This window comes from Phocoena sinus, chromosome 1 (assembly GCF_008692025.1).
Source record: "Phocoena sinus isolate mPhoSin1 chromosome 1, mPhoSin1.pri, whole genome shotgun sequence".
Lineage (NCBI taxonomy): Eukaryota > Metazoa > Chordata > Mammalia > Artiodactyla > Phocoenidae > Phocoena > Phocoena sinus.
In genome coordinates, this window is record NC_045763.1 from 2,363,594 (window position 1) to 2,377,730 (window position 14,137).

Genomic DNA, 14,137 nt, shown 5'->3' on the forward strand with positions numbered 1-14,137 from the left:
CAGGAGATCAGAGAAATCCTTCCCAGAATAAATGACCTAAACGTGATCTGAATCACCTGTTTTGGATTCTGCATCGCCTCCCTCTTTCCTCCCAATTCTATAACCGGCCAGAAGCTTTCTTCTGGGCCTGACATTTAGAACCAGGACGCCGTTCTAACTACTCGACAGAAGCGTTAGGGGACACGGTCCAGAGCCTCCCAATCTGCTGCATCAGAGGCAGGAAGACACCTGCTGTTAGCTTCGCCTTGGGTGTCCTTGCACACAGCAAGTATCATTAAAGAGATTATTTGTCATACAAGTTTGGTTGATTAACAATATACTCAAACAGGACAGGGGACCACATCACCTTTCAAAAGCAGCCAGGACCCCCTTTCCCCAGGCCTTGACTCAGGCGGCTGTGGGCACAGCAGCGGGCACATGGCCATGGCGGCTGTGAGCGTCTCCGTTCATCTCAGTGATGACTGAACAAGAGCACGTTTCTGTGCTTCCAAGATCCGTTGACTCTTTTTACCTAAATACACACCACACGCTCAAGTCTAACTCACTCTGCCTTGAAGTTCCAGAGGTGAAACCAAGACTTCATTACAGTATAAAAACCCTACGAAGGACGAAATGATGTTGCAATGCCGAGGCATCAGCAGCGCCCACTTTCCACAATGCCCCAGCACTGCCTGTGGACTCAGCCTCGGGCACTGCCCACAACCTTTCAAGACCTCCCTCTACCTTCGGGAAAACCCTGGCGGGGTGGGGGGGTGAGTCAGGACAAGAAACTGCAGTTTACCATCCCCCGTGGCTAACTTGATAAAGAACTGATTTAAACAGAAACCACAATTCCCCAGAGGGCTTTCCCTGGAGATACTAAACCCGGTAAGTGAGCTCAGTCGTCCCTGTTCAGCAAGGGCAAAGCTGGGGGCAGCACCTCCACGATGCTGAAGGAAGTACCTGCCGTCAGTGCTCCCCCCGTGCTCTCACCCCCACCTGGCAAGGTGAGGACTCCAGCAGGCGGGAAGGATCCGGGCTGAGGACTGAAGCGGAGCTTGTGTAGGCGGGATGATGGGTCACCCTGCACCGTGACTTTTTATACACGAAACTGTAAGCACGGCCTCCACTCCAGCGTGCCATACTCAGCACCACTCAGTGGCTCTGAGCAACGGCACAGAGAACTGACCCCACGTTTGATGCAAACAGAAGAGCCAGCAGTTCTGGCCATGTGCGTGTGAGCGTGGAAATACACCACAGGTCATGTGCAAATGTCAACCGTGTACTAACATCTAAGCATCTTATCTCTTCGCTATTGGGAAGTTGCCATCAGAGAAGGGGACCTGGGTATTCTTTTGAATCCCTTTCTCTTTAGGCCGGGCGCCTGTGCAAGGGGTCCCCCTACTTTCATAAACAGCAGGCACATGACAAGGGTGCTGAAGGACTCTGTCCCAGAGGGGCAACTAGGGACAGAGGGTGTAAAGTGCCGTGCCCTCGGCCTTGCCCTCCACGCCTGACTTGCTAAAGAGTCAGCAAGATAGCGAAATCTGTATAACTGTCCACGTGAGGAGCGTGGAGAGGAACTTACAGAAACTGATGTGACATGCGGTTCTCACTCCCTGAAGGAATGAGGTTTTAAAGCAGACATAAGATGAACTTTGGGGTACCTGGTAATCTGGGTCAATTAATACATCGATTCTTACCTATGAATTTGCCTGTGCCACCAAAATACCAAAGGACAGCTGACAGAGCTTTTATCTGAATGCTTTCGAGGAACTGGCTAGTAATACCAGAACATACAAGAAACGAAGTCATCTCTGCAGGGCAGTGAATGAAGATGTGCTGAATAAAAGGGTGACCTTAATCTGCAGTACATTTAAGACAATCCCATCAGTGGCTTATTCGGCTCCAGGCTGAATGTAGAGGCCCCCAGGTCCAGGATCCTTTCTTTGGAGCTGACTTGCACTTTCATGATTCCAAGGAAAGTTACAGAAACTTATTGCCTCGGGGGAGGGGGGCAGGGCTCTTACCCAGAACAAGTTCCTTCGAGAGCTGGGTCCTCTGTGTTGTGCCCTAGATAATGATCAATCAGCTTCTCTCTAGAGGTCTTTGGGGGAAAAAGTTATGCTTAGTATCTCAGAGAGAAAAGGAACAACATAAAACAGAGATGATTTGACATAAAGGTGTCAGTCAGGGAGCTTCAATGATCCTAGTGTCCTGGAGGGACAACTAAAATTCTCGAGTAAAGTTTAATATAACAGCTGCTGAAAATGACCTGCTAGCTGTTCACCAGATAATTTTGTGAGGATTTTTAGGATGATACTCTTGTGACAAAAATAAACGATCCCCTCTTGTTAGAAATAAATGTCCCTCTTCAGGAATGAAACTTCCCAAACTTACAATATTGCTTTCATCACTGAAATCCGCAGGGTCTCCAATGATATTTATTGCCACCAAAGCAACCTAAGAAAGAGTTAATCAACAGAAATTAAGTATAAAATGTTTGACATGACTTAACTCCTTTATAACAAACTCTGAGCCATACTGTCAAAAAACGGGATGAGGTACAGCAAAATGCTTTAACTGTAAAATCTCACGCTAATATAGATTAATGACTTTTATAAATTATATAAGTTAATATTCTAATGCTGAACCAAGAGGGTATTTTAATGTTTAAAGGATGTTAAAACAATACAGCTAAAAAACCTCCAAAGTTTTAACCCAGCTTTATATCGAACCATTGCTCAAGGTTAAGGATGGGGTCACATCTACATGATCGTGGTAAATTAGACAATGAAATGAAAACCTACGTTAACATAGCTTGGTTTGTCCAAGGCACTGATTCTCACTTGACGGGGAGGAGCCGCCTTCGCGTACCCCCGTCCTTGAGAATCACGGTTGCTGAACTGAAAACTGAGGAATTACTGGTGAATACACAGATGGGGTGGAGGAGGGAAAAGGCTCAGAATTCTGCTGTCAAATACGGACCAGGCACCACGACTCTGTCTCAGAACTCTCCTTCAGCTCACTTGCTCAGCAGAAAGCTCTGACTTGCTGGAATGCTTGCATTCCTCTTGGAGGGGGGCAGGGAGTGCTGTAAATACCTGCGCTAATTAACAAGACTGCTTTGGACACAGTTGATTTCCACTAATATTCTTTATGCCAAAAAAATAAAAAGAAAGGGAGGGAGGGAGCTACAGAGATTCTGGACTGCATGCATCATTAAACCGCACTCTCAATTTCCACCAGGGGATTTATCTTGTAAAAGTTTAGGGGGTTTACGTAGAACAGTGCTGTCCAACAAAAATAATGGGCTGGCCAAAAAGTTTGTTCGGATTTTCCGTGCGCTGTAACCTCGAACACCTGAACAAACTTTTTGCCCAACCCAATATAATGCAAGCCACATATGTAATTTTAAGTTTTCTAGTCGACACAGTAAAAGAAACATTTAAAGTTGATTTTTTGATTTTAACAATATATTTAAAGCTAATGTATCCAAAACATCCTCCTCTCCTTGTGTAACCGAGCCTGGGTCACACATGCAGCCCATGCACTTGGACCAGCCACGCTCCCAGCATGCATAGCCGCACGTGGCTGGTGGCTCCGAATCCGAATCGGAGCACGCAGCTCCAGGGAGCTTAGCACTCTCCCACAGACACCACCTTAAAGGAGGAGTCTCAGATGCCACAAAGCAGGGGGTGGGGTAGGGGTGTCACCAAGGGGAGGGCCCATGTGTCTCACCTGATTATACACATTGTACTTGTTGATATGGTTTTGGTGAAAAATCAGCTTAAGAAACTGTCCTACTGCATCCACATACACCGATTTCAGTTCCCGGGCTTTGCAACCTGTCTTTTCATTGTCACAGAGAGAGACGTAGCTGAAAGAAAAAACACAACTCTGGAATCACGCTGATGTGGAAATATGCTGCCTTCGGTGCCCACTGAGCTCCGCAGGTTTCAAGGAAAGTTGTTAGGTTTGGAACGAAAAACCCTAGGGAAGAAAGCCCAGAAGTCAAGTTCTAAATAGTTCTCTTAAGATAAGCTCTGCCCCTGAAAAGTGGCCTGAATACGACTGACAGGAACACTGCCCAGTAAGCGCGCTGAGCACCAGGCTGGTGTTCGGAAGGGGTGTGCTCTCCACCCGCACACACGTACGTAAGACAGGGCCAAGGGCAAGGGCGACTCCTTAGCTTTCAATTGCTTTGAGACGGAGTTAGGCTAAGAGTCCCCACCGTACATGTTAAATCGCATTCTTACCCAAGCCTTCGAAACCGCTCTGCTTGATACGGTGCGAAATACTCAGGCAGGCTCTCACTAACGTAGAACTCGATTTTACTGGAAATCATATACTGATGAGCAAGCAACTGTAGTTTTCTTATTCGACATCTCTCCACCATTTGAAGAACAATTTCTTGTGGAAACTGGCAAAACCTGAAAGCAAACACATTTTTGTTTTATCTGCAGGATCTCCGTAGAGGGTCGAGGGATGTTCGCAGCCACGCTTCCACGTACGTGTCAGGTCTGTGGGTTCTGACGCTGCCGGGTCCCCGGTGCTGTCCCCGCCCTCTGGCCTTCCAGTCGCAGCTCGAGCTTGGAGTGAAGGTCTGATGGGGTCTGCCAGCCCCCCAGCGTGAATCATACTTGGAGCAGTTAGTTAGTGGTTTGAAATGAAACCCAAAGTTTATCACGAGATAAAAACATCAATCTAAAGATGCTGTACTAGTGAGTCAAAGGACTTCCCACCAGAACCTGAACACTTCAGGAAACCCCTTGCTTTACAGAATCCTGAGTGGAGTGAGCAACGATCAGTACTTCAAGAATGCCTCTCAACGCTCGCTCAGCGGCCTGGAGAAGCCTACAACTGTCCACGCTGGAGCTTCTAATTCTGCCCAGAAGGGACACAGAGCATTAGAACGTCACACTGCAGTACATGATCACGACTGGGGGCGGGGGGCAGCACGACGCTTTGACAGCGGGCAGCGTGTGTGCCGAGCTGGCCAACACTGGGTGCGCACGACAGTGGGCATCGAGGGCATCTAGAGCCAGGGAAGCACCGAGGACGCGACAGTGGGAAAGGCCCCTCCAGCACGCGTCACGATCCTCCTCGAGTGCAGTGGTGACCTGGCCACTGGCCGGCCTGGCCCCTCTCCCGCCTTTCCTCCCAGCAGCCCCAGCTGAACTGCACCAGAGCCAGATTGCCCCTTCTCTTGACCCGATCACCCCATCAACACACACGCACACTCACTCACACTCTCACATTCACACGCACACTCACACACTCTCATACACATACACTCACGCTCAGTCACTCACACAGTAACACACACACTGACAGACACACTAACACACTCATACACACTGAAACACACACACCGACACGCACATACTCACACCCATTCACACCCTCACACAAATACACTCAATGCTCACACACACACACACACACACAACACACACACTCACACACTCACACTCATATACACTCAGAGTCACACACTCACACAACACACACACACACACTCACACACACCCATACACTCCAGAAAAGCCTGAGGAGCCTCCCATGACCCTGACTCCGTCTCCAGCTCCCACCCCGTTTCTCAGCTGCCTCCTTGGCCAAGGTCACAGGCCACCACTGACCTCCACGAGGCTGACTGCAATGTACACCTCATGGTCCTGACTTCCTGGGCCCCTTCCTGCCTCGGGCCGCCTTCCCGTCCGGCCCTGACTGTGCCCTGGGCTGGGTTCCAGGTTCCCTTCTCTATCTAGACTCACTGTGAGGCATTCCACCTGCCCCATGGCGTTGAAATCTCCTAACAGGGAGGAACCCCAAGTAAATACCATCCTGTGTCCGAACTTGCACATCTCGTTGGTGACTTGACATTGAGTGCAGGCATCCTCAAAGCGCCACATGTGACCCAGACAAACACACTCCTGACCCAGCTCCCCAAGCCGCCCCAAACAGCCTCCTCCCCCAGCTTTTCAGCATTAGCACCGCACCCATCATGAGGCCCGTGCCCGTCCTCACGCTCCTAGCAGAGGGGCCACCATCAGTGGGCAGGACAGAAAGGAAGCGCACAGGAAGGATCATCAGGCGGGATGGATGGGACTCTGGAAACTTCTGTGTTTAACTGAGGGACGTGAAAGGGTGAATGGGAAGAGTGCTGCTGAGAAAGTGGGGCCAGTGACTATGCATATTCTGGGGGGGTGATCCCTGGGATCTCCTAAATGCCAAGGTTGTAAGAGAGAGGCATGTGGGGCAGGAGGGCAGCCAGGAAACTGGGAACTTAGCAATTCGAGACTTGAATACCCTTCAGTCAAGCACTGCTTTAGACATTTAAGATATTTACTTTTTTTAAATGGAGGGTATAGACATTATAATTGGCAGTGAGATCATTCTAGACATAAGGACACAGTAATCTCATGTGGGAAAAAATCCTTTATAAAAAAAAACAGGGGCTTCCCTGGTGGCACAGTGGTTGAGAGTCCGCCTGCCAATGCAGGGGACGCGGGTTCGTGCCCCGGTCTGGGAAGATCCCACATGCCACGGAGCGGCTGGGCCCGTGAGCCATGGCCACTGAGCCTGCGCATCCGGAGCCTGTGCTCCGCAACGGGAGAGGCCACAACAGTGAGAGGCCTGCGTACCACCAAAAAAAAAAAAAAAAAAAAAAAAAAAAACAAAACCTCCAAAACTGTTTAAGGAAAACTAAGATGACTGACAAAAGTTTGAAGCTGCATATTTTAAAGCCCTTCAAAAAAAGGGCTATGGGACTTCCCTGGCGGTCCAGTGGTTAAGACTCAGCGCTTTCACTGCTGAGGGCCTGGGTTCGATCCCTGGTCAGGGAACTAGGATTTAGCTATTCAAAGGTAGCTTATTGAGAGTTTATAGATGAATCAAAAATACCCCTCAAACTGATGAAAAGAAGGGACAATACACTGTGCAAATCAGTGAAGAGAAACTCATCTAAAATGGAGCCAGAGGCCCCGCAGGGAGGGTCTCAGGCATGGACTTCCTTCATCCGGGCAGGGAGCAGCAGACTTGGCTGCCCCAGCAGCAGAAGGGACACTTTCTCCTGGTCCAGTAACAGCCCAGCCAATGAGATGCTGTGACCACCCCAAACCCTCGCTTTCCTCCAATGGACTTAGGTTCAAAGCAGCCCCTCCCAAGTGCCCCTTTTCTCTGTAAAATAAGGTTTCTCCCTCTCCTTTGTCCTCAGACTCACCTATGCTTTCACCAGTTTGCATGTCCCGAACTGCAATTCCTCTGCCATTGTGGAATAAGCTCATTTTGCTGGCAAAAACAACTGGCTATTTTATTTTTAAGGTTGACATCGCATGGTGTGCAGAAATGGGTTCTGGAGGAGACAGAGTCTGGACCCACATGTGACAGCCGCCCGTGCCCCGTGCCCTGCTCCCCTCCCCTCCCCTCCCCTCCCCTCCTGGCAGCGAGAGCCCTCCTCCTTCCGGGCCAGGAAGCCTCCTCTTTCCGGGTCAGCTCCCTCCTTTTGGTTGAGTGCTCTGACTTTATTGGGATCTGCTTGTTTTCTTTTTGGGAAGGCTTTGTCCCTCAGGTGAGTACTCACTCATTTGTTCCCCCTGTTGGAAGTGTGCTAGAATTTTGGTAAAATTCCACTGGAATCAGGCTGTTTAGGGATTTTTCTTTTGCTCTTGAGACAAGCTCTAAGAAATGGGACCCCAGTCACCTAAATGCTCTAAGGGCACCCTCCTTCGGGGACCCTGGCTGGTTTTATGTTTAAAAACTATGGTCCTTCCTCATGCACATTTTAAACTAAATAGACTGACTTAACCTCAAATACTTCAGAATACCAAGGGCCATTATGGGGAACTTTCAACCTCTCCAAACTTGTTTCTCTCAGAACCAAATTAGAAAGCGACGGCTCTAAAACTAAACAGACTGAATGGGATGCTTATTTTAATCGGTACCTTGGAGCTTCCAAACACATCCAGGACTCTAATAAAACTGCCTCTTTACAAAACACCATTTCTAGACTAACAGAGGAGAACAAACTGAAAGAAGACAAAACGGCTCTGAGGCCTCTCCCCCGCCCCCGCCCCTTGTGCCCCTGAGCCACCTTCCCTCCCCTTCTGCCCATCCTCACCTCCTCTGGGCCCTCCACCCGCTCCTAACCCTCTTGCCGAACTCCCCTTTTTCTCCAAACCTCTCCCTGTTTCCCCCTCCCCTGAACTTATTAAGTCCTGCCCTTTTAAAGCTAAGCCTTCTAGGGGTCTAGATGCTAAATCCCTAGTTACTTATGTTGCCTGGACTAAAGCTGAACTTCTAGCTATAGTCAAAGATTTCCCAAAGTAACTGAGGACCCCCATGGATTTGCTGAAGAACTTATCCACTTATAAACTTATCAACCTGGCTTCTCAGATTTATATCAATTAGTCCACATGCTTGCTGGTGAAGCTCAGGCCCAACATTGGATGAAACTTGCCTGATGGGAAAATCCTGAAAGGGATTTGGAAAAACAAACCCTGACTGTTAGCAGGAAATCCAAGAACTTGCTAGAAATTTTCACTAAGAGTTTCAAAAGGTCTTCCTAAGCATGATGACTGGAACAAAATTCAGGCTTTGCCTGCAAAACCTGTTCACGGCCATTGTAGTTGTCTTCAGACTGTCTTTAGAGAAAACTCTGGTCTTCTTTTGGATGTTGAATCTGCTTGGGTTGCCTTTAACTCTGTGTTCATTAACGGGCTGAATGGGGATTCTCTTTCAGTTAAAAGGACCAGGATGGGGACTTCCCTGGTGGCGCAGTGGTTAAGAATCCACCTGCCAATGCAGGAGACATGGGTTCGAGCCCTGGTCCAGGAAGATCCCACATGCCGCGGAGCAACTAAGCCCGTGCACCACAACTACTGAGCCTGCGCTCTAAAGCCTGCGAGCCACAACTACTGAAGCCTGCGTGCCTAGAGCCCGTGCTCCGCAACAAGAGAAGCCACCCCGATGAGAAGCCCATGCACCACAAGGAAGAGTAGCCCCTGCCCATCGCAACTAGAGAAAGCCTGTGCACAGCAGTGAAGACCCAACGCAGCCAAAAAAAAAAAAAAAAGGACCAGGATGGAATGGGAAACCCTGTCCACTCCAGGTTTGGTTAATTTGGTAAATCAGCGCGTTTGCACGCTAGACAATTCAACAAATGGAGGCCCCACCCTCCCCGCCAAACAAAACCTCTTGGTCTCTGCTATTACTGCAAAAAGCCAGGACATTGGGAAAAAAAGATAATTAAAGCCTAAGCACTGCAGGCACCTTCAGGCCTCTAAGCAACCTTTCCAGCGTCCTCTTAACCCCAACGGCCAGGCTCTGAGGAACCACAGGGGGCTCTGCCAACCCTCCCTTTTAATCGGCTCGGAGAAACAACACTCTGGACAGGGATGAATCTCTGTGTCCTTACTGACACCACAGCTACGCTCCTGGTGCTCAACCCCACTGCTGTAAAGCAGCCCTGCCTCGGAGTGCTAAACAGTTCAAACAGTGGGGGTTTCTAACGAACCCCCAAAGATCCCTGTCTCAGAACCCGTTGCCTTTTGTTTAGGCCCTCTGAGAGACACACACTGTTTTCTCCTTAGGCTCCTTCATCCTTATTCGATCACTGGGCAGAGACTTCTGAGGAAAATACCATGCTGGAATTTCCTTCTCCTGAAAGGGGGAAATAGTTCTAGAATTTGACAGTAGCCATCAAAATAGCCAAGCAGGGAACTGAATGACCTTCGATATCTTTTACTTGCTCTGTCTCAGATGCATCAGAGGTGATTTCCAGGATACTCACTAGTCACTTGTCACCAGTGGATCAGCTGCCACTTTCCCTGTGGGCAAAACCTCCAACTGAAATACACAGAATTCAGTGCTCCTCCTACTAAGAGTCAAACATATCCCTCAAAACTTCTCCCCAGAATTCATCAGTACCTTATAATTAAATAAAGAGGTCCTTCAAGGCATCAAGCCCGTAACAGAAGATTTCAAAGCCGCAGCCTCATTATCCCTTGTACGAGTCCCTGTAACACCCCGCTTTGCCCGGGAGAAAACCCAGCGGCTGAGGATGGAGGTTTGTCCGGAAACCGGAATAAGTGACACTGTTACCCCTGGCACCCTGTCTTCCCCCAGCCCCATATGCGACTAGCATCCATTTCTACTAAAAGCAGGATCTCACTGTAATTGATCTATGCGCTGCGTTCTCTAGCATTCCTGTTGATAAAGCTACTCTGTATATTTTTGCTTTCACTTGGGAGAGAACAGTAGACCTGGACAGAAATGCTTAAGGCTTTTACTGAAAGTCCTTCTTCTTCTTTTTATTTAAATTTATTAAAAATAAATTCTTTTGGCCGTGCTGCGCAGCCCGTGGGATCTCAGTTCCCTGACCAGGAATTGAACCGCGCCCCCTACAGTGGAAGCATGGAGGAGTCTTAACCTCTGGACCGCCAGGGAAGTCCCTGAAAGTCCTTCTTACTTTTCAAACCTTAAAGGCTGATCTGGACAATACCGTTTTCTGCAGGCTCTACTTTATTACAATATATGGATGGTTTGCTTCTCTGCTCTCCTCTAAAACTTCACAGGAGGACAGCATTCACCTGTTAAAACCTTTTAGCCTTAAAGGGACATAAAGTCTCCAAGGAAAAACTGCAGTTTGCTCAAACTCAGGTTCAATATTTAGGGTACCTGATCTTAGAATGAGGCTACCTTTAGATACAGGCAGGCTTCATGGTACCCTCAACTTCCCCAAATCTAAAACTCAGCCCAATTATGAGGTGTTTTGGGCTAGCTGGCTACTGTCAAAACTAGATTCCAAATTTCTCTCTTATGGCCCAGCCCCTGCATGTTTTATAAAAAACAACAAACCGGACTCTATTATTTGGGGCGATCAGGATGACATAACCTTTGGAGCCTTAAAGAAAAGCTTAATAAGGGCCCCTGCCCTTAGACATCCTAATTGTCAGCTTCCTCTCGTTCCCTTTGTACGTGAGAAGGAGGGGAACGCCTTTGGAGTATCATCCCAAACACAGGGACCATCATCGACCCATTGGTTAGTATAGTCGACAGCTGGACCCTGTGCCATGGGGACAGCCCCCTGGTCTCAGAGCCACTCCTGCCACTGCCCTTTTGGTTAAGGCCACCAAAAAAATAATCATGGGATTCCCTCTAACCGTCTTTGTACCCCATGCAGTAGAAGCTCTCCTGAATTTGCGCCACACTCCTGTGAGACCCTCTTGCTAACCGCTCCTCACAGAACTCTTTCTTGGTGGAATAACGTCAACCCTACTGTTCCTCTCCCCGCTGCTCTGACAAAACTCTTCCAGACTGCTTAACACTGACAGATCACCTTTTGACTCCCTGCAATAGTTCACAGGAAATTCCTCTAACCAATGTAGATTTTTCATGATTTACTAATAGTTCCTATCTAAAAGATGCAAAAGGTAAACACCGTGTGGGGTTGCTGTCGCAACTCCTCTTGAAGTCATCAAGGCAGTATACCTTTGGCTACTTCAGCCCAAAAGGGGGAATTACATGCTCTCACTAGGGCTTGTACTTTAGCCAAGGGCAAGACCACCAACATTTATACCCACAGCCGGTACGCCTTTGGGGTAGCCCATGACTTTGGGACGTTATCAAAACAGCAAGGTTTACTTACCTCTGATGGGAATAAAATTTAAAATGGCTCTCATGTCTAACATTTATTAGATGCCATATTTTTGCCAGCTGCTCTGGTTACTAGCAAGGTCCCTGGGCATTCCAGACTCGAGTCCCTGTAAGCTAAAGGAAACCACCTTGCTGACATTTCTGCCGGAAAATGCTGCTCTCAAAGGAACCAATGGCTAACCCTCTGTCATGCTCCAAAGGGCTATCCCCACATCCCCCAGATGATAATTTGGAAACAGACTAGAAATGCCCAACAACTGGCCCCAGAAAACGAAAAACAATATTGGAAATTGAATAACTGTTGGCTTGATAAAAAGACAGAACTCTTGGTTTGGGCCAAACAACAATCTGGTCCTACCAGAAATTCTAAAGTTCCCACTACTGACCACTGCACATGCCTTAAGACACTGGTCTACTGGCAAAATGACAGAGTTCATGAACCAATATTGGTGAAGAAACACAAAGAAAGCTGTGAGCAGCGCCCACTGTGCTTGTCCCACCTGTCCAAAACACAACCCAGGAAAACCTGTCTGCACTGCAGTAAATTGCTAATGGGCCACTCAAGACCTGGCAGAGGAATTTTATTCAGCTGCTCCCATCTCAGGGATATAAATATGTCTTAGTCATGAGTTGCATGTTTTCTCACTGCACTGAAGCTTTCCCTTGCAGACAGGCTACTGCCTCTTCTGTGGCTAAGATCCTGTTAGAAAAGATCATCTCTACCTGGGGAACCCCCGCCCCCCCCCCCCCCCCCCGAACTTCAGCGGTTGAACACTTTGACAGGTCTGTGGCTGGTTTTACACTTTCACTGTCTTACCATCCTCAATCCTCAGGGCTAGTCTAACGCATTAATGACATCATTAAGACCCAACTGGCAAAATTTGTAGAGACCCTCCAAATACCTTGGCCAAAAGCATCACTGTTGGCCCTTCTAAATCTCAGATCCACCCGTTTGGGAACTCACAAACCCTCACCCTCTGAGACAGTCACAGGAAGCCCAATGCACCTGGTTCCCGCCTCCTTTGATCCACAGCCGATAAACGGAGATATACTTCAATATTGTAAGGGCCTTACTGTTTCCATTGAAAGTAATCACACTTTAGTGAGGTCTTCATAGCATGCTCCCAGGAGATGAAGACCTTAAGTACCACACCATGCAACCCGGAGATTTCACCTACTGGAAGGGACACCGCAAGGAGGATTCCCTTCGACCTCACTGCAAAGGCCCCATCAGGTACTGATAACCAACCCTTGTGCTGCTAAGCTCCAAGGAATGGACTCCTGGATTCATGTCACCTCTAAAGAAAACACCAAGCCCTGAGTGGACCTGCACACCAACTGGCAACTTGAAAGTAAAGATTTCCAGGAATTGAAGCATCTGATGAGACAGCTTTCCCAGGATGGACCAGGCCCATATACCCTTTTCTCACTATTGCTTCTTACCTTATTTTCTCCCTCTCTACCTTGGACAGACATTGCTTTTATGCACATTTCCTGATCTACTGCAAAAGAGGGAAACCTCTCTGATTGTTGGATTTGTCACCAGAAACCTTGATCTGTCCATGACAGCAGTGACCCCTACTCACACTATAAGTAACTTCTCTGGAATCCCAAATGCCACTCTGTACCTAAACTGTTCCGCAGGTCCCTTGTATAAGGTGAGACTACTAAATCCGCATGCCCTTGTTCCCTGGCTTAATTTAAGCTCTCCTGAATATACATACAGAAGACACTGGAGCAGTCAGTTTGAGTCAGACCGTTTGTAAGCTGGCTGTCACGCCCATATATTTAGGAAGACTTTTAGTATGTGATAACATCATACGTGAGTCTTGGTTGAAGGACGCCAAGTCCTTGATACCGACAAATGAGTCCATAAATGCTACTACTGATGAGGGGTCCTGCGTGCTCCTCCCGGTTACTCTTCTATGTGTGGAAGCCTTGGCAATGGCCCCAGCTTGGGCAGCTCATCATCTTGACAGCTGGGGGGTAAAAGAACAGTGTGCTTTTGCTGTATCCACTGTTCTACTTTCTCTTCATAACAGATCAGAAACCTCCCATTGGCCTATTGTGTTAAACCTCCTTAGCTGCCTTACGTGGGAACTTCCAGCAGGCGTGTATGACCCCAGGTTTGCCTCTGCAGGGAAAGCCACCTTTCTCCCCGCATCAGAGTAGGTGCCAATGAACACATGATTAGAAATCTCTTCCTAACATCAGAAGAGCTGGCCAGTGCCACAGCCGAAGGAGCAGCAGCCCAACATCGTTCACTGAACTTATTAGCTAAACTAGTTTCAGATAAGTGCATAGCCCCCAATTACCTATTTGCTGAGCAAGGAGGTGCTGGAACAATAGCAAATACCATCTGTTGCACATGGATAAATGTCTCGGGAGAAGCAGAAATCCAATTACACAAAACCAGGGAGCAAGTGCACTGGCTGCAAAGGATTTTCGCCTGACATTCCACGGTCCTTGGATCTGTTCAGCTGGCTACCTTCAGGCCTAG

The 14,137-nt window shown here is 48.3% G+C and overlaps 1 protein-coding gene across 4 annotated transcripts in view; it reads right to left on the reverse strand.

Moving 5' to 3' along the window:
• Positions 1-14,137, reverse strand: part of CEP104 (centrosomal protein 104) — a 58,735-nt gene that overhangs the window by 38,084 nt on the left and 6,514 nt on the right. For 3 of the 4 annotated variants that reach the window (XM_032609136.1, XM_032609128.1, XM_032609144.1), the window contains exons 3-6: positions 4,239-4,412; positions 3,721-3,859; positions 2,380-2,442; positions 2,010-2,086 (exon numbers count right to left, since the gene is read on the reverse strand). In XM_032609136.1, coding sequence (XP_032465027.1) covers positions 2,010-2,086; positions 2,380-2,442; positions 3,721-3,859; positions 4,239-4,412 — 453 coding nt within the window. Of the gene's footprint in view, positions 1-2,009; positions 2,087-2,379; positions 2,443-3,720; positions 3,860-4,238; positions 4,413-14,137 lie in introns of those variants that run through there. The other variant, XM_032609151.1, reaches the window with a different exon arrangement.